General features: G+C 34.9%; 1 protein-coding gene across 3 annotated transcripts in view; it reads left to right on the top strand.

The window, feature by feature from the left end:
- The window catches only part of KMT2E (lysine methyltransferase 2E (inactive)), an 87820-nt gene that overhangs the window by 16547 nt on the left and 47878 nt on the right, over positions 1 to 23395 (top strand). For 2 of the 3 annotated variants that reach the window (XM_088018411.1, XM_088018412.1), the window contains exons 2-3: positions 4113 to 4185; positions 7109 to 7293. In XM_088018411.1, the coding sequence (XP_087874537.1) occupies positions 7223 to 7293 (71 nt within the window). In that variant the 5' untranslated portion in view covers positions 4113 to 4185; positions 7109 to 7222. The remainder of the gene's footprint in view (positions 1 to 4112; positions 4186 to 7108; positions 7294 to 23395) is intronic. The other variant, XM_028120165.2, reaches the window with a different exon arrangement.

The raw sequence follows: 23395 nt of genomic DNA, 5'->3' as shown, positions 1-23395 counted from the left end.
ACTCAACATAATTTCTTTGATATTCATCCAAGTTGTTGCATGTATCAGTAGTTCCTTTATATTGCTAAGTAGTGTTCCATTTAGTGTCATTTTCCCATTTGATAGGTACCACATAGGACATGCAGCCTCAGACATTTCCTTTTAAATCTGGAGAACATGTTTCTCATTTTCTTTTGTTAACTTCCCTGATTCTGTTTTCTCCTAGTATCTCAATCACCAACTCCATGAGGACTACTGGGAGCACAGTTTAAAAATTACTAATGTAGATAGCATTTTTTTTTTTAACAGAAGGAAATTGTGTCCTTGAAGTATGTGGTATTATGCTTTACAGGTATGATGCTTCACATATGTGATGCTTTACATTGAAGTATGTGGTATTACATAAAAGTAAGCTTTTAAGGAATTTGGGAAGATGTGATTATTCTTAAGTTTGAAGATTTTTTTTCTTCACTTGTACTGTGAGCAGTAAATTCTAAGATATGTAGTTGTGGGCCATATGGCAAGTAGAAAGTGGCAGTAGATAACTTTTAGCAGGAAATAGCTTTTGTTAGTGATTTTCTCAGGTATGAGTAAAGCCTAAACTCATTCTAAGAGCAGTTTTGTGTGTATAGGAAACAAATTGTATGTTTATACCCAGGGACTCCAGGCTAACCTATCAACTCTTATCTGAATTGCTCTTTTATTTTTTTAAGATTTTATTTATTTATTTGAAAGAGAGCATGAGCAGGGAGAGGGAGAAGCAGACTCCCTGCTGAGCAAGGAGCCTGATGTGGGACTCGATCCAAGGACCCTGGGCTCATGACCTGAGCCAAAGACAGACACTTAACTGACTGACCACCCAGGTGCCCCTGAATTGCTACTTTAAAAGGCCACATTTTACAACTCTAGTTTAGCGATCTCCAGCTCTTTGGGAGATGACAAATACTACTCAAAAATAGTAGCGTGGTGCATTAAAAAACCTGATAGTATTGAAATTATCTTAACTTGTAGGTGCTTTGGGGTGGGGACGGAGGAATGTACCCATACTTCAGCTGGTTGCAGAACTGGTATTTAGAAGTTTTCCAAAAACCCTAGTAGAAAGAATGGTCCCCCAATATATAATGCCAGACAGATAGTTCACTAATTATATTCATACATGTATTTTTTAAAATTAATGTACTTCATCTTTTAGAGCAAGTTTAGGTTCACTTCAAAACTGAGAGGAAAGTATAGATTTCCCACATGCCTCCCGACCCCAAGTACAACCTTTCTCATCATCAGTGTTCCTCATTATTATGGTATATTTGTTACATTCGATGAACCAGCATTGAAACATCGTTATCAACCAAAGTGTATAGTTTACATTATGGCTCACTCTTTGTCTTCATGTATTTTTTTTTAAAAGGTTGTTCTTCTTAAGACTTTAATACCTTTTTTTAAAGTTTGTTTATTTTGTTAGTAACCTCTTACACCCAACGTGGGGCTCAAACCCACGAACCTGAGATCAAGGATCACATGCACTTCTTACTGAGCCAGCCAGGCACCCTGGTCAGAAATTCTTAAGAGACTGACGTGCTACCTACTGTGCTAATGAGGCATCTAGGTCAGAAATTCTTAATAGTTTACTTGACTTTTACAAATACAATAGTTGAGAATTGTTCTCCAGTACTCATTCTTAAGGACTTTTACTAAATATTTAATTCCCAGAAATTTTATCTGATCCACTGAGTGCCACACACCATCTTTGAAACAATTCAGAAATGTGTTCTATGATTATTCCTATTTACAGATGAGGAGCTAAGGCTTCAAGAGAGTAAATAACTATTATTAGTAAGTGGCAGAATGTGAAAGCTGAAGCATCGCTACTTTGACATTGAGTTTAGGAGTAACGGAATTGTACTCAATATGATACAGTGAAACCCTGTGAGACTTTTACAGAACCAGAAAATACACTTTTTGAACATTGAATTTTGTATATAGGTTTCCATTTTTCAAGTAGGTCCACGAACATTAACCCTGACACAAGAATACAGATTTTATTTGCTGCAGAAGTATTATAATGTAGGTTGGTGAAATTGTTTCTAGGAACCAAGTGGGTGTTTTTTTTTTTTAAAGATTTTATTTATTTGACAGAGACACGGTGAGAGAGGGAACACAAGCAGGGGGACTGGGAGAGGAAGCAGGCTTCCTGCCAAGCAGGGAACCAGATGTGGGGCTCGATCCCAGGACTCTGGGATCATGACCTGAGCTGAAGGCAGACGCTTAACAACTGAGCCACCCAGGTGCCCCCAAAGTGGGTGTTAAAGGGGATTCAGGTTAAAATTTAACCAGTTAGATAGGTGGTCTTTGCTTAACAAATAGTTTTGTATAAGAAATTGAATTATACTTGTACAAATTAGTAATCTCAAATTTGAAGCACATGTTTGTTCGTGCAAATAATAGAGAATTTGAATATCCTTTGATGTCCTTTGCACCATCCCCGAAATATTTTAAATCCGAATTTTAGACTTTGAGCCTATGCATCTCCACTTCTGTAGTGTTTTAATGCATTGTTGTGGAATGCATGTAAGTTCATTAAATAGATCAGGTTTGGAGGAGGAGCAAGGTGGCTTTCATTACTGTTCTTTCATTGTGCTAGAATAAATGCAGTCCAGATGTCCTGGAGTGTGACGCTTATGTATTTATTTAATTTCTCCTCTTTCTGAGAGAAGCATTTGTCAATTTTTTCCTCTTAACTGTAAACACCAGTCATCTAGCAAATTTTAATTTCAGGCAAACTAATGTGTAGGTTCTGGAATCGGACTGCTAGCATTCCAATCTTGATTCTGCTATTTATTGGTATAGAACTTTAGACAAGTTTAATCTCTACCTTGTCTGTAAAATGGGGATAATAAATGTACCTACATCATAGGCTTGTGAGGATGCTTTACATCCTCACATAGGCATTACCATAGGCTTGTGAGGATGCTTTACATCCTCACATAGGCATTACCATAGGCTTGTGAGGATGCTTACCATGTAAGCACTCATTATTAGTTATTGCTGTTAGAACTTTTGGTGAGATTTGAGTATCAGGTAAGTGCTTGTAGAGCACTGTCTGATGATAATATTAACCCAGTTGGAGAAATGAATTTTCTGTTGTCAAAGTTATTTTTTGTTGCTTTTTTGGAATCTGATATTTATTGTTTCGATTATCAGGAATAATCTGTTAATATATTTGTGATTATACGGCTTAAACTGTAAGATCATCAACCTAACCTACCTCCATTTATAGTTCAAGCCCAGAGTAGTGAAATGACTTGTCCAAAGTTTCATAGGTTAATAACTTGGTAATAGATCTTGATCAACCAGTATTTTTATTTTATTATTATGTATTAGTTAACTGCTACAGAGAAAAGAAGTCTTAAATTCATAGTGAGGGCAGTTTAATTTCTAATTTATAAGGAAATCTTATGTATGTGGTCCCTCATAATTTTCTTTATTTCATTTTCAATAGTAATTTAGTCAAAAACTCACCAGCTTATTAGTGATAAAATTCCAAAACAAACACTGATTTTAGTACTTTTTGAGCTCTGCATAAGGTCCTTAGGAAGGACAGAAAGATGATAATACACAACTCTTCAAAGAGATTGTTAGCTTGGGCACTTTTATTTAAAATTTTAGAAAAAAAATTTCTGCATATTTTCATCCTTCTGCTTTTTGGGTACAATATTCATCTTTTCAGTGGTATTTTTTTGTTTTCTGAACATGGTCTTAAAAAGCAGCCTCAGCCTTCCAGTTTGATTGTTTTATAATTGCTTTTCCTAGTTTTTTTATCTTGTTTTTTCCTACTTTAGGGTTTTGGTTTTGGTATTGTTGCCTTTGCTTGGCTAAATCTGTATTTAATATTTTATTTTCCCAGTTTCTCTTCAGTTTGATTTGGTATTTAGCTTTAATTGTTGCCTTTACTGTGTATACTGTGTTGCCTTTACTTCATTTGTATAAAGAAGTAAAGAATAAATTTATTTTTTTAAGAATTAGCTTCTTTCTTTGTGTGAGTCCCTTTGGTTTTAGGTGCCGTATTAGACAGAAGTACCTATAATTCTGTGCCATTTAAAAACAGCTCAATACTCCTGTGTTCACTTGGTTTCTAGGTCTATTCTGGATAGCAGGTTTTGTGAAGACATTTATTCTTTCTTGGACCTCAGATTTACCAGACATCTCATGGTATTTCCTTTTATATTATTTCTTTAATGGCTGCCATTTATTCTCAATGTTAATTTTGTGTATATTTTACTTGACAGTTGGAAAACCAGTTTCTTGATTCGCATATAAGATGGGAAAGCTTTGTGGTAATTGTTTGGATTGTGTTGAATTGTTGAATTTCCTCTAGTTGTGCCTGTTTATAAGCTCACACCTTTTCTGCTTACTACATTGACTTTCCCTTTCTTCTTATTTTTAAAGACGATTTGACCCTAATGAATTTATGATTTTATTAAGTATCAACTACATTTTTAAACAGTGTGAGTTTTCTGGCTCTAGAGTTTTTGATATTAATGAATATAGTGAAATATTTGCCATTTTATGGTCTCAATAGATAGGACCTGTTGCCTTCTGATCTTTTGTCAATTAATTACTGAGATCTTCCCTGTTGAATCAAATTCAGTCTGTGGTTCTGTTTCAGATGCGATGATGTGTCTGTCCTGGGGATGAGTGTCTGTTTTTAGAGTGATGCATTTGTGGAGAAGGTGTCATGTAGTTGCTGTTATAGCACTTAATTGTAGAGGTTGACAACTCATTTGGCTAATGAGGCCAGGGCTGCAGTTTCATCTTAGGTGTGCTAATTCATTCACCCATCCCTTAGAGAATGCCTGTTACGCTCCAGGCACTTGTACAGGGTTTGAGAGCAGGCAGTAATCACACAAACACAAGCTATTGTCTGAAATAGGCTCATGGCAAGCTCTTCACTGCTATTTAAAAATAGTTCAAATGTCGTGTTTATTGAGGATTGTATATTTTATAAAAATGGAGCACACTATTGAATACATACTCAAGTAGATTCTTTTAGGTTGGAAATACTACTCAGTTACCTAAAAGAATACATAACAATTTGATTTCTGCTTTCTAGTTTCTGCCTCTGGTTAAAACAAACAAAAAAAATGGCACTACTAAATATTTTACAACATACACCTAAAATATAAGACTTCTCATGAGTCTAATGTAAAGATAAGCTGAGCTGGAGAAAACTTCTACCAAGTTGATTCTACTACAATAAGGATGAGAATTTTTTTTTTTTTAAGTTTTAATTGTTATCTGTTGTTAGGTCCATGTTTTTAGCATTTTAAAGAAATACACAATAATGTACCATTTGAATAGAACAAACTTCCAGTTTTGTATTGTTTGCCTTTTGTTAATTAGAAATTTTATAGCTTTATGTGGGTTGATAAATATGGCTTTTATGAAGTAACTAATATGGTCAGGGGTGCAGAAAAAAGGTAGGGCAGCTTTTCCTTTTTCTCACTCTGCTTAATTACTTTTAGAGGATGACTTTCATTTGACGGAACAAACTGTAAAAACATGGCAAGTTGAAAACTGTTATTACTTTAGTTTCAAAAACTATTTGGAAGAGTCACTTTAAATGAAGTCTAGAGAGCTTTTCCATGAAAGAAGAGCAACTCTTCTTATGTGACTGCTACATATTGATTGCTACAAATGTGCAGTGCTGTGTACAAAAATGCTTTACGTTCATTATTTCATTTTCTTCACAGAAACCTATGAAGATAAATTCCCATTTTATAAACAAGGAACCTGAGGCTTAGGTTAAATAACTTGACTAGCTCACACATCTCGTGAGCGTTAGAGATGGGTCCAGTGCTTCTGTTTTTAACCTTTAGATGCAAAAGCCTATTACCATATATTTTTATTATAATATCTTATAATCTAGTAGGTCTCCCCCAGTTACACATGGTTTAAAAATAGAGGCTAGTTTTCTTGGAGAATTCAAACCACTGTTACCACTTTATTTCCCTGTTTTGGTATTTGCTCCAATAAGGTGTGAGCTCAGAATCTGCATTATCTGTGAAATAAGAATTAACCTGAATTAGGTATTCTCGAGGTTACTTGTAAAAATTAAAAATACAAGAATTGCTATTTGAAGAAACCTTGCTCTTCAGTAGTTCAGATGTAACATGGCAAAAACAATTTTGACTGTTGCTCTTTTCCTGTTTATAGGATTCTCTCTCTGTTTTGTTCCTGAGTTGTACTATTTTATTACGAAAAGACTTTGAGTAGATATTTCACAAGGAGTACCATGTGCAGGTGTTATACAGTGAATTAGAAGTATTGATGTTGAAACAGAATATATTTTGTTACTTGGTAAATTTGTTTAAAAAATGGTTGAAGTGTATTAGTTTTCTTTACTAATTGCCTGTATCAGGGAATTAGTTCTAGGGAGTTGATACTAACGGAAGAAATCAGAAACTCCCTCAGTAGACCTGTATTTATGTAGTATAAAAAATGACAACCACTTTATTTATTTATTTAATTTTTTTTTGACAATCACTTTAAAGCAGTGGATTTTATTACAAATTAAATAGCTTTCCTTTTATACATATATAAGCAGTAGAGTGGAATTGGTCAAATCCTGGTTTTATTTCTTGAACTGAACAGCCTTGGTTATTTAATCTTTCTTGCTTTTGTGATCCTCAGTGGTAAAAGATCCCTATCTCAGAGCTATAAGAATTAAATAGATCCATCTAAAAAGTTAATATGATGCTTAGTCCATAGTAAGTACTCAGTATTTGTTCGTTTAGATCACTTTCTGAAGCAGGAAGACTTGTTTTAGATACTAGTACTGTAAGAAATTCCATTTTGTCTTTCAAAACGAGTTAATATTTGTTGGTTCCTCACTAAGCAGTGCACCTTAGTTAATCTTTCTTTTGGTATTTTAAATTCATTCCCAAAGGGAGATTTTGATTCAGGAACTTCTTTCAATCACAGTCCCATAGCTTAATTCAAAAAGAACCTAAATAGAGAATCCCTCCCGGAGCAAATTCCAATTTATATGGCTGTTTTACTTACTGTTGTTATAGTATGACTGTGTTAGGAATGAAGATGATTTTTAACTTTTTGTCCCTTTTCTTTTAAACAGGGTTTGTGGATGCACTTAGATGTTTGCAATGAGCACTGTGGCTGGCATGCCCCAGTGTTTTGGATACCAATGCATAGGACTCCATAGTAATCGAATTTACCAGAGGCGAACGTCATGAGCATAGTGATCCCTTTGGGGGTTGATACAGCGGAAACATCATACTTGGAAATGGCTGCAGGCTCAGAGTAAGTATTTAAATTAAAAGTATTTTGGATAGGAAAAGCAAAATATTTTATACAGTTATTTTAGCACAACCAAGCAGTGCTTGATTTGCATTTATATTTTTTCTCATTTTAGATTCTTGTTGAAAACAAAATATCAGAAGGTTAAAGGCAAAAATTCCCTTAAGTTACTTTTTGAAACAGCTCTTGAGCCAAAATGCTGTATCTTTTTCTAATTCTTTTTGTCTGTTCCATCTGCTTATTGTCAACCTCAAGAGTCAAGATAATAGGGGTGCCTGGGTGGCTCAGTCAATTTGGCATCGAGCTCCTGATCTCAGCTCAGGTCTTGGTCTCAGGGTTGTGGGTCCAAGATAATATTGATTACTGTTTTTTTTAATTGTAAGATTTGTCATGTTTATATTGGAAAAGTAATTTGGTTTTAAATTTGAGTATTTAAAAATATTGTAAGATCCGTTTAAACATGGAATATGTTTTTTTTTTTTAAGTTGAGTTGAAAAAATTCAAGCCATTTTTAAATAAGAGAAAGGGATTATTTCTGCCGGATGATTATTTTGATAACCTTTGCTTTTATGAGAGCCGTTTCTGATGGATTCAATGAAAGGTTCTTACCTTGCCTCTAGACTATTTGGTCTAGACAGTTGTGCATATAGATTTCATTATATTTTGTTTTTGAATGACCAGCCACTTGAACACTAGGTTATTGGCTGTGAGGATTAATTGTTTTTGAAATTGCAAGGGATTCAAGTAGCAGTGTTTGAAGGATAGAAAGATGTATATGTTTGTTCTCTTTTTCAATAAATAGATACATTGTGTCTAATGGGACTCTAATTGACCAGAAAGCTGATCTTGATAGGATTTAAGTTTGAAAAAGGAAATTTATTTATTTTAGGGCCTCTAAAACTGATATATGGAGAGGATAAAAATGCTATTTATTCTCCTCTTGCTGTCATTTCAAGTGGTCTTACGTGTTTCACCACTTCTGTTTGTGCCATTGGGAAAAACCCAGAGATGCTCTCTAATGTTTCAATAATATATTATACAGTCTATTTAACTATATGATTGTTGTAATACAGTTTTTGAAAGCCATTATGTTTTTTGCACTATGTATAAATTATTTTTGTGGTAAAATAATAGATTCCTCACAAGGCACTCTGTGACAGTTGCTTGCCATTATTCTGCCCAAATAGGGATACTGCTGCAAGGAAAGATCCTGGAAGCAGTGCTTGGGAGACAAAGGCTTCTGAGTCTAAAGTACTGGTTTTTCTTAATATGAAGTATCTGGTGGATGCAAATCCGTATCTGATAATAGTTACAGGCATTTATTGGTAAAGATTCTTTGCTTCCTAAATAGAATCACCTTTACAGTTCTTTTTTTTAAAATTTTTTTTATTTTTTTTTTTTAAAGATTTTTATTTATTTACTTGAGAGAAAGAGAGAGAGAGAGACAGCACGAGAGGGAAGAGGGTCAGAGGGAGAAGCAGCAGGACCCGATCCCGGGACTCCCGGACCATGACCTGAGCTGAAGGCAGTCGCTTAACCCACTGAGCCACCCAGGCGCCCTCTTTTTCTTTTTTAAAGTCTTTTAAGCAATTAATACAAGATGTAATTTCTGAAATTTATATACTGGATAGGAATTTGTCTAGTATACGGTATGAGATACATCTGTGCTTCATTGGCATTTCCAGTATTTGCACTTGAAAGTAATTCACAGGCTGAAGACATTATTATACAGTTAAAAGGGAATGAGTAATTTAGTGAAAGAGGGCAGTGTAGGGGATAGCTTCCTATTTTTTTATTAAATGTATTTATTAGAGTACTTACAGGATAAGTATGATTTATATTATGGAGTCAAATCTTTTTGGGTACAGATACGACCATTTTTATTATGGGAAAACTATCAATTTGTAAGTAATTACAGAATGACTATCTTTCTGTTTTAGGAAATTATTTTTTTTTCTATTCCACATACAGGTATATGTCGCTTGGGCATAGCTTCCCCCACTCAGTGGACACAGAAAGTGTAGCTGGTTCCAATATTTATTATGGGACAACCATCAGAATTTTTGTGGTTTAATTTTCAAGCTTTTATTTTTTTATTTTTTTATTTTTTAAAGATTTTATTTATTTATTCATGAGAGAGACAGAGGCAGAGGGAGAAGCAGGCTCCCCGCTGAGCAGGGAGCCCGATGCAGCACTCGATCCCAGGACCCTAGGAACATGACCTGAGCCGAAGGCAGACGCTTAACCATCTGAGCCACCCAGGCGCCCTAATTTTCAAGCTTTTAAATTCCCTTTTTTTACATAAAACCTGGAAGCTTAAAAAGACCCTTAAATAATACTTTCCCTGCTTCCCACAGAAACGAAGCTTTTAGAGTTGTTTTTATAAGAAATTTTGATGTAATTAATACGATACTTTCTTTTTATTTCAAATACATAATCAAAAGTTGTGTAAGATGCAGGATGCTGGGGGAAGGGTACATGGGACTTCCCTCTCTATTTTTTTGTTTACCTTCCTGTGAAGCTACATAATTATTTCAAACTAAAATGTTTTTAAGAGAATTACATTTTATTGTATTCATGTGGCTATATAATAATAATTATACATAAGTTTTTAAAAAAAGATTGTACTGCTAAAATACAATACAGTCTATCACTAATAAACTATTTTAAAATTTAGATACTCAGTGATTGTTTATTGAGTGTTAGTACATTAGACCATATTTACACTACCTTCTAAGGCTATAAAAGAGAATTTATTGGATTACTTGTTCATCTAGTCTATCTGTAGCATTTTATAGACAGGAAATTGAAGTTGAATGTCTAGTTTAGGATCTGTGAAGAATGGGGGTTTGCTAAGCTCTAGTCCATTATTTCCATACTTGGTAATATTTGCTGTTGAATTATTGTGTCTCTAAAATAAAACTCATTATTCTCACCAAGTCCAGCTTCTCTTTATTACATATTTGTGCTCTTCTCATCACTAAGTTCCAAAAAACCTTAGGTTTGTTTTGCCTTTCCTTCAAAGTTAGGGATCTTGTATTTTACTTTCTGGTCCCTATTACCTTGCCAAGAGTTGGCTCTCTCACTAAATGTTTGAACTAAAAATAATTTTAAAATATTTTATGAATAACTGACCAGTGAAGATTGATAGACTGTTCTAGCTACTTTAATAAGAAGAATAAAATTTTAAAAACAATTTTGTTTCATTAGCCTAAGTATTTTTTAAAGGAGTTATAAACATTCCATAGTCAAATGTAATTGAAGATGTTTTATTTAAAAATTACTTTTTACTATACATAGCATTGATAAAAACTAGTACCTAGATCTTGATAAATAGAATTGGAGTTGAAGCCAAATGCTACAGGGGAGAGACTCTTAAGATACCTTAAAAATTGCTTGTTAACGACTTAGATTTTAGCAATAAGTTTTTACCTGCATTGTGTTTGTCCTTAGATTTGGAAAATACCCATCACAACATACAGGTTAACATAATGACTAACTGGTTTTCTCACTAGTGCCTGGCATGATCCTGGGTACAGTAAAAATGGAAAGTAATAGTATCTTTAAGGGGAAAATTGAGCTAAGTGTAAATACAGTTTTTAAAAACTTGATTAGCGAAATGACCATAACTGGAATATCAGGAGATTGCCTTTTTAAAAAATTTTCTTATTGTTATGTTAATCACCATACATGACATCATTAGTTTTTGATGTAGTGTTCCATGGTTCATTGTTTGTGCATAACACCCAGTGTGCCACACAGAACGTGCCCTCTTTAATACCCATCACCAGGCTAACCCATCCCCCGACCCCCCTCCCCTCTAGAACCGTCAGTTTGTTTTTCAGAGTCCATAGTCTCTCATGGTTCGTCTCCCTCTCCGATTTACTCCCCTTCATTCTTCCCTTCCTGCTATCTTCTATTTTTTTTCTTAACATATATTGCACTATTTGTTTCAGAGGTACAGATCTGTGATTCAACAGTCTTGCACAATTCACAGCGCTCATCATAGCACATACCCTCCCCAATGTCTATCACCCAGCCACCCCATCCCTCCCCGCCCCTCCCACCACTCCAGCAACCCTCAGTTTGTTTCCTGAGGTTAAGAATTCCTCATATCAGTGAGGTCATATGATACATGTCTTTCTCTGATTGACTTATTTCACTCAGCATAACACCAGGAGATTGCCTTTCTTATCAGGAAGTTCCATCTGTAAAATTTTTTTATTAACTATGTCTATAAATGTAGGCTAATACTGGAAGTAGATTTCTTGCTTCTAGCATAATATCATAGGATAAGACTAGTAATCCAAGAGAAAGCACATTTTGGATCATCACTTATAAGCATTAACTGTGTGGAAAGTGTTTTACTAGAGGCTTAGGTTACAAAGGTAAAGTATAAATTTTACCCCCCTCTTAAGGAAAGTATAAGCAGTTGGGAAGTCAGAACTCTAGATCAGAGCTGTCCAATAAGAAGTACACAGTCATGTGTACTTTTAAATTTTCTAGTGTCCATATTAAGGTTTTTAAAAAAGGTGAAATTAGTTATGTATTTTATTTAACTATGTCGAGAGTATTATCATTTTAACATATAATCAGTATAAAAAATATGAATGAGATATTTCATGTCTTTTTCTCCACACTAAAAATATTTAAAATCTGGTATGTATTTTATACTTTAAGCACCTCTTAATTCAACCTAGCCACATTTCAAGTGCTCAATATGTCTAGTGGCTACTATATTGGATAAAGAAATTCTAGATAACAAAGTGGTGGAACCTCAGAGAAGAAAACAGTGAAGCCTAGGCTATAGGCTAGTTATAAAAGTTGTAAAAGTGAGATCTAAGAATCTTTCTTTCTGAATAAGAAAGATAAAGATATAGCTATGAGGTAAGTACTGTTATTCTTAATTTATAGGTAAGGAAACTGAAGTCATAGCAGAAAAGTGGCAGAGGCAGAACTTACTAATGTGTTCATTTTAGGCCTTCTTCTGTACTATAGCTCCTTTACTAATACTACAAAGAATGATTTATATAACTGTTTTCACATGTGGTTCATGTATATAGTAGCTTCAGTTCTAGCAGTAGTAAATTCAGCGTAATAAATGAATATAACAACGGTATTCTCAGGTCTTTGCTCAAGGATAAGGGATGTAAAAGAAAAACCTAGACTCCATTATCATTAGACAGGAAAGTTGAGCCAGAATTCAGCTATTTAGTAGAATTGTATGTTTTTTATCCTAGTAGATAGAACTTACCTCCTCTGTTTCTTTTTACCTCTTCTACCCTCTGGTATTCCAACTATCTGAATTCCCAAATTGGTTAAATAAAAAGATGGGAAACCCTTCTGGAGCTGGAAAGTGGGAAGATGTATAAATGAGGAATGTTAAATTTCTTCTTTCCTAGCCTTTTTAAAAAAGAAAAGTCAAACTACTTTTCTCTGTCAGCGACTGGGAATAAGATTGCTAACATTGTATTCTTTTTAATATTACTGTAACTATCTTGGTACCATTAGAAATCATTAAAATGAGCTTTTATATAATTATGTGTACTTTTAGATGAGGTGGACAGATTACTAAATGTGACATGTATAAGTTAGAGATGAATTATTTTGGAGGAGGGCTCCTTGTGCTATACCTGGCAACATAGTAAATTCTCATTTAACTAACTGCTAAAAGGAGATATCTAGGTTTTCAGTTTTGTTCTGCCACTAACATCCTAGTGAGCCTTTAAACATGACAGCTAATTATTATAGACTTTGGTTATTTTAATTTGAAAAAGAGGGCTTGGATTGAGGTATTAATGGGACTCTTTTTGACTTAAAATTTTTGAGATTCAGGACATTTTTACCTGTATTTTGCTATAGCATTGGATATTAAGTTATTTCAGTGTCACTAGAGCCACCTGCTGACAGAGCTCGTTACTTGCTGAAGTGTTTGTGTAATTGAGGATGCTAACGTGTTTTGTGTCTAATGAAATGTTTTTAGTAGCATTTTACTTGTTCATTTTCGCTGACACTTAACATTTTCACTTATGATTTCTTTACACATAATCCACTATCAGGAAACTAATACTTTCTGTTGCTCTTAAAGTAAGTGTTGATTTGCTTATCCTAATTTGGAAGTGCTTTCACTTAAATGTGGTTTTATTTTAATATTTAAAAGCCTGTTTTACAGTACTGTGCTAGCATTGTTTAGAACTGTTCTTAGAATGATGTTGAATTCCTCATTTATTTCATACTTAATCATAAACAATTTTTCTAATTTTTTTCACTTGTGATACTGAATACAAAGCTCAGTACATTAATGCAACTGTCTGTAACACAGTGTATTACAATATCTCCTAATCATTCCAGCCAAAAGGCAATTATTAGTCCCATTTTGCAAAAGAAATGCAACTGAAGGAGAGTAACAAACTTCACTAAGGCCACATAATCAGTAAAAAGTAAAGTTAGGTTTGACCCAGGGTTGCTTGGCCACTTGGTCGTAAGAGCCAGGTTTTATTAATAGATGAGTTAAATGAAGTAAAATGCCACATGATATAAACTGAGGACAGTTGTCACGCCAAACCTCTCCATTTTAAAAAGTTTCTTGGTATGTTACTGTAATGTGTGTAATTTTCATGTATCTTTAAAAAATAATAGGTTATAACAAGGATAAAAAGAAATTGATAAGCTTTGATCACAGATCTGAAGGAGAGCATATGAACTCACGGAGATCTTTTATACCTATTACTGTAGCAATTAGGGAGTCAGTCTATCCATATGCCATTACTGATACCCAAGTGTGTGTTAATTGAATATTTTAACATTAAAAGGAAAATTAGAGGTTTTACCTAAAACACCGATATAAACTCATTAAAATCAAACTATATTTTGAAGGTTTATACAGGGAAGAAACTAAATTTTTGTTGAGGAAGAAGGAAATCATAAAACTCCAATTTCTGAAGAATCACAGCTTATTTAAGGCATATTTGGCAAATGATACCAAGTTTGGTAAGGCTTTAAAAACATAAGGAAGGCTGCTAGAGAATTAATGGGAACTTCTTGTTCATAATGTAATTGACAGATTAAGAGATTACTAAGAGTTGTGTTTTAGTAATAAAATATTTGAAAGTCTTATTTCCACATTGTCATTGAAAGTAACTAAATACCACATGACTTTTTTACAGTGGTTAATGTGCCCAGTGTTCTGTACGTAATAAAAAATTAATGTAGGTAAATCACCAAGGTGGGTTGGTTCCATACTTAAGAATTGAAGGAACTCATTTGTAGAAATTATTAGTTGTAATAGCAAGTTGCACATTTTATTGTCCCTTCCTTAAATAAAAAAGTTACTGATTTGGACTGTGGGCACCATTTGCTCATGAAGATTACTTTGAAACTAGACAGGGTATTAAGTGTTTTTCAGTGAAGCAAAGAACAGCAAAGGTAGGGGTGCCTAGGTGGCTGAGTCATTAAGAGTCTGCTTTCGGCTCAGGTCATGATCCTGGGGTCCTGGGATTGAGCCCCACATCGGGCTCCCTGCTTGGCAGGAAGCCTGCTTCTCCCTCTCCCCCTGCTTGTGTTCCCTCTCTCGCTGTCTCTCTGTGTCAAATAAATAAATAAAATCTTAAAAAAAAAAAAAAACAGCAAAGGTAACTTATTTTTAAGTGGGGTTGGGGAAGGAGTCTTGGAGAGGTAGCACTTTTTACGTGCTCTGATTAGGATCAGGGCTTTTTCTGAACCTACTGAATCTGGGAGGATTATGTACAGATTACTCAACCTCCATTTGAAGCCCTCAGCTTTATTTTGAAATGCCGCTACTCTCTGATCACATTGTTACCTTCCTTGGTGGAGAAACAAACCATTAGTGGCTCTGTACAGTTTTTCAGAACAAAGATCATATTCCTCAGCTAGATACCCAGGGCACTTTTTGAACTTGTACTTGGTTGACTTATCTGCCCTCCTCTCTGGGCTCTTCTCCATACCTTTAACTCTGTCTGCTCTGAATTTTAGCAGTCATTTTCTCTCTTCCCCTGGCCCCCAACCACCCCCCTTGCTCAGTAGGGAGTCTGTTTGTCTCTGCGGGGGGGCCCCCCCCATGATCTGTCTCTCTCTCCCTCTTTCTCCTTTTTTCTCTCAAACACACAAATAATCTTTTAAAAATCCAATGTTTTATTAGTTTCAGGTGTACAATATAATGATTCAGCAATTTTGTACATTACTCAGTGCTCATCACAATAGTGTAGTCTTAATCTCCTTTATCTATTTCACCCATCCACCTCCTCTCTGGCAACCTCCAGTTTATTCTTTGTATTTAAGAATTTGTTTTTGTTTTTCTCTTTTTTCTTTGTTCATCTGTTTCTTAAATTCCACATGAGTGAAATCATACGGTATTTGTCTTTCTCTGTCTTGACTTACTTCACTTAGCATTATACCCTCTATGTTCATCCATGTTGTTACTCCTCATCCATTCATCTGCTGACGGACACTTGGGTTGGCTCCATTGGTTGGCTATTGTCAATAATGCTGCAGTAAATAAACATAGGGGTGCATATATCTTTTTGAATTAGTGCTTTCATTTTCTTTGGGTATCCAGTAGTGGAATTACTAGATCATATGGTAATTCTATTTTCAATTTTTTGAGCATCCACCATGCTGTTTTCCATAGTGGTTGCCCCAGTTTGTGTTCCCACCAACGTACATGAGTGTTCCTTTTTCTCCACATCCCTACCAACACTTGTTATTTCTTGTCTTTTTGATTCGAGCCATTCTGACAGGTATAAGGTGATACCTCATTATGGTTTTGATGTGTGTTTCCCTCATGAGTAGTGATGTTGAGCATCTTTCCATGTGTCTGTTAGCCATCTGTATGTCTTTGGAAAAATGTTATTCAGGTCCTCTGCCTGGATTGGATTATTGGGGGTTTTTTGATGTGGAGGTATATAAGCAGCTCTTTCTAATCTGTGCTTCCTGAACTTCAGTGAACATAAGATTGAAGGTGCTTATTAAATTGTAGATTTCTGAGCCGGATCTTTAAAAAAATTTTATTCATTCGATTAAGTAGAGCTGTAAAAAAATTATAACATGCATTACAGGTGATTGTGATACTGGTGTTCTGTCAGTCATGCTTAGAGAAACATGATTAAATATGTCTTGGTGTTTATATCTCTGCATGTGTGCCTTTTGGGTGGAATACCTTTTCCATCTCTTCCACCTGTCTCTTTGTTGGGCTTGTTAACTTTTCATTCCTTACGATTTGGTAAATACGATTATTATTATGAAGAGCCCCTGTACATACCTCTGATGACACTACTATAATCATTGATATACTTGTCTTCCCCATACATCAGTTTCTTGAGAAGGACCACTACTTTCACTTCTTCATTTCTTAACTTCCAGCTTCTCAGTGTCTTTTTTTTTTAATGCCATAATTGGTTTATTTAGTAAATTGTGGTTTTACAAATTGAATTTTCTGCTAGTATGAAAAGCAGCTTAGTTGTAAATAAGGATGCTATTTTTTTTTAAGATTTTCTTTTTAAGCAATCTCTATATTTCTATACCCAATGCAGGGCTCAAACTCACCACCCTGATTACAAATATGTGCTAAAATGTTTATTGAGTGAATTAAAACTATATAAGTTCCTTGAAGACAGGGACAGTGTCTTATCTTTCATAGTCACTGGCAAGCACCAGGCCCTCAATATTTGTTTAATCCTTGCTAGTCAAACTGAGGTCTATGGATGTAGTCCCCAGGGGCTCTGTGAACCCTATGAAGTTTTTTTTTTTTGCCATTTTCCTTTTGAGCTAGGAAAAAAGTTTAAGTCTGTTTAAAGTGATTTTGGATGACCACCACTTTATGCTGAATACTGCTATGAGATTTCAACGCAAATGCTTATTTGTGTTTGATGATGTTGGCACAAAGATCACCTAAAGACCTAGTTTAGGGATGCCTTGGTGGCTCAGTCGTTAAGCGTCTGCCTTCGATTCAAGTCATGATCCCAGGGTCCTGGGATCCAGCTCCCTACTCCGCGGGAAGCCTGCTTCTCCCTCTCCCACTCCCCCTGCTTGTGTTCCCTCTCTCGCTGTGTCTCTCTCTGTCAAATAAATAAATAAATAAAATCTTTAAAAAAAAAAAGACCTAGTTTAACATAATGTTTCTCTAAATCCAAATCTACAAAGAAAAATCCTCCCTCCCTCTATTGCAGGGTTTTGTGTGTTACTTAATTTTGACCAACAGCTAACTAAGCAAACACTATTCTGAAGTCTGACCTCTTCATACTCCTTGAAGACTCCCTATGCAATTTTTCCTCTTTTTGCATATGTATGGGATATTGTCTTTCTCCATCTTACTGGTTTAAAAAATTTTTTTTCAATACAGGATATATACTTGGTATAAATTTCAAATGTTTAAAGACCTTTCAGAAGTATTCTTACTTTTAATGAAACCTCATAACGTTTATTCCTTATCCTTCCTGTTACTCAAGTAGATACGTCCTTCTCTTGAATTCCCTTGATCCTGGAGCCCTGAACTTTGAACTTTTGCCAGCTTCTCCGAGGAGGTCTTCTGAGGTTCAACTAAACATTCAGATTTACAAGACTATCATAGGCCATACTTCGCACTAGGTCTCCCTGGTCTACAGGACAGGAGCCACAGTTTATCAGAGGTTAGCATCAGTCGTTAGTGTCTGTACGAGACCATGTAGGAGTACAGTCAGCCATCCAGAAACTATTTTCTTTGGCTTCTCAGGTGACTGGTCAGGTAGAAGGAGACAAGGTCCATTTTGGGAGGATGAGAGTCATGACTTACTCTTACGCCCTTCAGAGCCAAGATTTCTTGTAACAAGCATAGGCAGAGTTTCCAGGTTCCCTGCAAGGGACATGCCAGTTAGAAGAGTCACTGTATCTTTGGGAAGTTTAAATCTGTGGCATTCTCATCAAATATTTATAGTTTTCTCAGTCTGGACACAACTTATTTACCAATCAAGAGTCATTTTAATTTGCCAAGCAATATAGTAAATTAACAGGTTTTAGGGTAACAGGTAGAAAGTTGACTAAAGACCAAAATCTCACACAGTGGAGGAAAGAGTTTTGTTAAGCCTTTGCCCATACTTTTCTTATGGCATTATCCTATTTTTGCCTTGTGTAGTGGTTTTTGTGTACCTCTTTTTGCTAACCCTGCCATTCCTCCCAAGATCAGAAACTCTTAGAGTGATAGGAGTATGTTTTATATTTCTTTATCCTGTCTTTACCTTAACCACATAGTGAATACTATCATAGAACTATTCATTGAATTACAGTTTGTATGCTCCTTTGACTGTAAGGTAAATCCACCAAAAAACTTAGAAAAAATTTTATGACTGGGATTTATCATAGATGGAAACAAAGTATAGGAATAAACTTTCTGGGTGAAGTGATATAAACAATGGTGTCCTCCAGCATGATTAGGGTTGCTCTTATTTTAATGTCTATATGACTTCTTTAGGATAGGGACTGCATAATGATGTGTCCAGATTCATTCTTTTATATACTGAAGCATATGTTAGTGGTGATAACATACAAATTTGAGAATACTGTAAGCAGAAATGGCAAATGTTTCTCTATGGACAAGGACAGAAATACTAAGATAAGGTGATTTTTTGACTTTGGTATAAGAATCCAGAAAATAATGAGCATCATGAGATCATCATCACTTTCTACAGAGTATATTATATTCATGGCTGGAGTACCCTGCCTTTCTGTCTGCCACATCTTATTGAAGAAATGAGTGGATCTGAAGAAAGATAAATGATCACCAGGGCTTAAGGGGCTGTGTTATAAAGATGGTTAATAAGGAGTGCCTTGCTGGCTTTGTTGGTAGAGCATGTGATTCTTGATATCAGGGTCATGAGTTCAAGCCCCACTTTAAGTGTAGAGATTACTTTAAAAAGAATTTTTTTTTAAAGATGGTTAGTAAGATTGAGACCTGTATGTGGAGAGAGAGAGAGAGAGAGAGAGAGCGCGCACAAGCAGGGGTAGAAGCAGAGGGAGAGGGAGAAGTAGCCTTCCCACTGAGCTGGTGCTTGATGTGGGACTCAATCCCAGGACCTGGAGATCATGACCTGAGCCGAAGGCAGACGCTTAACCAACCGAGCCACTCAGGCACCCGAAAAAGATAATTTTAAACATTTAAAAAAAATCTCTGCTACCAATAATAGAGATTTCCTTGCTTGCTTAGCTTTTGTGTCAAAATTATAAATGATTGGAGCAGTGACTGGAACTAAAATTAGAACATTAATCCCATTCTGTTTTTCTACCATTTTCTATTTCTTATTTTTTTGGTAGTAAATAACTGTTATTACAGTAATAGATCCTTGCCTCTTGGAGCTTATCATGTTACTAAAAAAGACAAGGAAGTTAAGTATAGAAAAATGATGTATGTATATCGCTGTGTGTCCCTGTTAGATTAATGATGCATATATATAAAGTGTAGCAGTAAAATGTATTTTATGTCACTGAGTAATACTCTGAATCGCTGATCTAGAATCTTAAAACCTTATTATATGAACATTACAGATTCATGATTACAGATTACATTTCTTGATGTAAAGTTTAGTCTTTTATTATGGGAAGAATCATGTATTTATGGATTCAACTTTAAGAAAATATATTTTTAAAATCTGCTTTACAAAGGGATTACCAAGGAACTATTTTATTTCAAGGCAGTTATTTCAATATAATTTTGAGAGTTATGGGAGTATACTTTTAAAAAAGATTAAACTTTAAAAGGACTTAGCACATACTTAGTGCTCAATATTTATTAAATGATTTAAATATCAACAGTGTTTTGATACCTTGCAAATTTAGTGATTTATTTAAAACAGGTGTAGCTAGATCTTGTACTTAGAATCACAGTTGGAAGTTTGAATTACTATGGAGTTAAGGTTTTAAAATAATTGAAAAGCAATTTCAGACTGAATAGTTACACCTGAGACATTTCTGAAGAAACAAGTAGTGTTGCATATCTGCATAATGTATTATAGTTGAGAAAATGCATCTTCATATCCTTTCTATTATTTGAGTTTCATCCATATTGCTGGGAAGAAGGTGAAGGGGGTATATTAATCCCCACATTACAAATAAAAAGTTCAACTTTAGAAAGGTGACTACTCAGCTGTACCCATTGAATGGTCAACCTTAGACATATGTCCCAATTCCATGCTTTTTAAAAACGTTTTAATTAATTGATTAATCTCTGCACCCCACATGGGGCTCCAACTTACAATCCTGAGATGAAGAGTTGAATGCTCTTCTGACTAAGCCAGCTGGGCACCCCCATGTTCTTTTTGAGAGAGAAGACTCTAACTTGTTAATTTTGATGGCGTTTGAAAGAAAGAAATAAATCCATGTGATAAGATGGTTGATAGCATACAAAAATATTACATGAGAGGTAATAAATTAATGCAGTAAATAAGTGCTATAGGAATCCATAGGATTTATAAAAATTTGGATGAGTTGAAGCAGTTAGGAAAGTACTCCTTGAGCATGTGAAGTAAGCTTTGAGAACTGTGTTGAAATCAAGGTTGAGATTCCACAGATAGAGGCTTAGAAATAGAAATGCCCAGGATATCTTCCTGAATTTGGGAGGAAAGGGAATATATATACCTTTCTTAGAGGTATACCTGTATACCATTCTTAAAGGTACCTATTGAATAAAGGATATTAAATGTAAGAAAAAAGGCTGGGGAACTTAAACTTTTTAGTAAGGAAGTACAAAAATATATACAACAGTAGGGAGAACCATGTAATAATCCCAAGTGGGTATTACTCAGCTTCAGTGGTATTCAAAGTTTTACCAATCTTGTTTCATCTATCTTACAGTTTTATTGAAATATTTTAAGGCAAATCCCCACATCATTTTACCTGTTTTGTTCAGTATACATCACTTACAGATAAGGATTTTTTAAAACCACAATACTATTATTTCATATGACAAAATTAACACTTTCTTAATATAAAATACCGAATTCATCTTCAGATTTCCCTTTTCTCAAAACTGTCTTTTTGTAATCAGTGTATTCAAATTGGCATCCAGACAAAATCCACACACTGTATTTGTTTGAAATATCTTTGAATCTCTTTTCATCTGCAGCAACCTTTTAAATTTGTTTTCCCTCATACCATATACTGGTAAAAACTGTCTTTTGTTCTATAGGAAGTTTTAACGTTCTGTATTTGGCCTGTCGCTTCCTTTTGTCATCATGTATTAATCTACTTACCCCCATGTTTCTATAAACTGGTATGTAGACCTAGAGATGTGATTAGCTTCAGATTTGTTTTTTCCCCTCTCTCATTTTCCTCCCTTTTCTTTTCAGCATGATACTTTAAATGTGGGACCTTGTACTTTCTGTTGCTTAGTATTAGAGGGGCACATAAAACTTGGTTGTCTAACTTTCAATGATGATAAAAAGATCAAGAGGTTCAGGTGTTGTCAGCCTTATCTATCCATCAACTTTCATCCTTTCAAGGTTTTAGCATCCATTGGCTATCTGTTGCCTAAATCCATCATCTCTAGAGGGTTGAAAATTTGTGATTTTTCTACTTTGATCGTTCCTTCTGCATTTATTAGCTATTAGGGAACTTCCAAAAGAAGCAGTCAGTATCTGAGCGTTGGCTTAGTCAATGAGAGCATATTTCTTTTTTAAGAGAGCATATTTTTTAATTTGATTTTAGAGCCAAGTTGCATATTAGAAACTCTCTTTATGCATTTCATGTCTTCAATTTGTGGGAAACAGAACTCAGAGTTTTGAAAAAGAGAGTTCATCTACAAATTCTGTTTTGACTATTTGGCCATACCTTATTGCATGTATCTACCTATATTTATTTTTAAAGATTCATTTATTTATTTTAGAGCATGTGAGAACAGGGATGGGGCAGAGGGAGAGGGAAAGAAGCAGACTCCCTGCTGAGCTCAGAGCCAGATGCAGGGCTCCATCTCATGACCTTGAGATCATGACCTGAGACAAAACCAAGAGTTGGATGCTCAACCAACTGAGGCACCCGGACACCCCACTTATTGCTCATATATTATGAATATTTTAATTACGTGTTATTTTTTTAACACTTTGAATTCTCAGATTAGAGAGTGATTATCTTTTGGGAAGTTTCCCATGGATAGAGAGTATCTTTTTGATAGTGATCATTGTTTCAGTGATTTAAGAACACATACAAAGCCGGGGCGCCTGGGTGGCTCAGTTGGTTAAGCATCTGACTCTTGATTTCAGTTCAGGTCATGATGTCAGGGTTGTGGGATCAAGCCCCACATCAGGCTCCACACTCAGCATGGAGTCTGCTTGGGATTCTTTCTCTCAGCCTCTGCCCCTCCCTGTGCTTGCTCTCTCAAAATAAAATCTTAAAAAAAAAAAAAAACTACATACATAGCCATATATGAATGAGTACAAATAAGTATTCTGCTATTTGAAAAGTGACGTGAAAATTATGTAGGTAAAATCTTATCCGGAGGGTGAACAAAGTACCATGATTTATGTTTTAATACAAAATTTTTTATAGGAGTATTATGCTAATGTTTCTTTATTGATAAATGTTATATCTGCATATTGGTGTTTGTGTGTATGCTAAACAGTACTGTAGCAACTGTTTACATAAAAATTTGTTATTGCATATTATCCCTTTAACCTGGACATTAGAAATTTTTTAAAGCTTTATGAAAGATTTTGAGGGACACTCCTGTGACCTCAGTATAGTGATTTTTGTTACTGTGAGTTCCTGCCAAGGTGTTACCCATATGTAAATATGGTAGGTTTGCTTGGATTTAATCAATCATTTTTTTGATTGGATATTTAAATGATTTCTCCTCTTAGATATTGTTTTATGAATAGTATTACGATAAACATCTCAAATCTGCAGGTCTTTATCTAGTGGGAATTAATTTTCTTAGGATAAATTCCCAAAAATGGAGTTACTAGATCAAAGGATGTTTGACTTTTGGTATTTGTCACAAAGTTGTTTTCATGTTTACCATGTTATGGAAATGCAGAGCTTTGAGGATATTTAGCACCATAGGACTTTTAAAGAATATTTTTAAAGGGCGCCTGGGTGGCTCAGTCGTTAAGCGTCTGCCTTCGGCTCA

The sequence above is a fragment of the Eumetopias jubatus genome, unplaced genomic scaffold, assembly GCF_037043125.1.
Source record: "Eumetopias jubatus isolate StellerSeaLion01/CBP00866 unplaced genomic scaffold, mEumJub1_p1.0 scaffold_14, whole genome shotgun sequence".
Classification (NCBI taxonomy): domain Eukaryota; kingdom Metazoa; phylum Chordata; class Mammalia; order Carnivora; family Otariidae; genus Eumetopias; species Eumetopias jubatus.
This window is presented reverse-complemented; position numbering and strand designations above follow the sequence as displayed.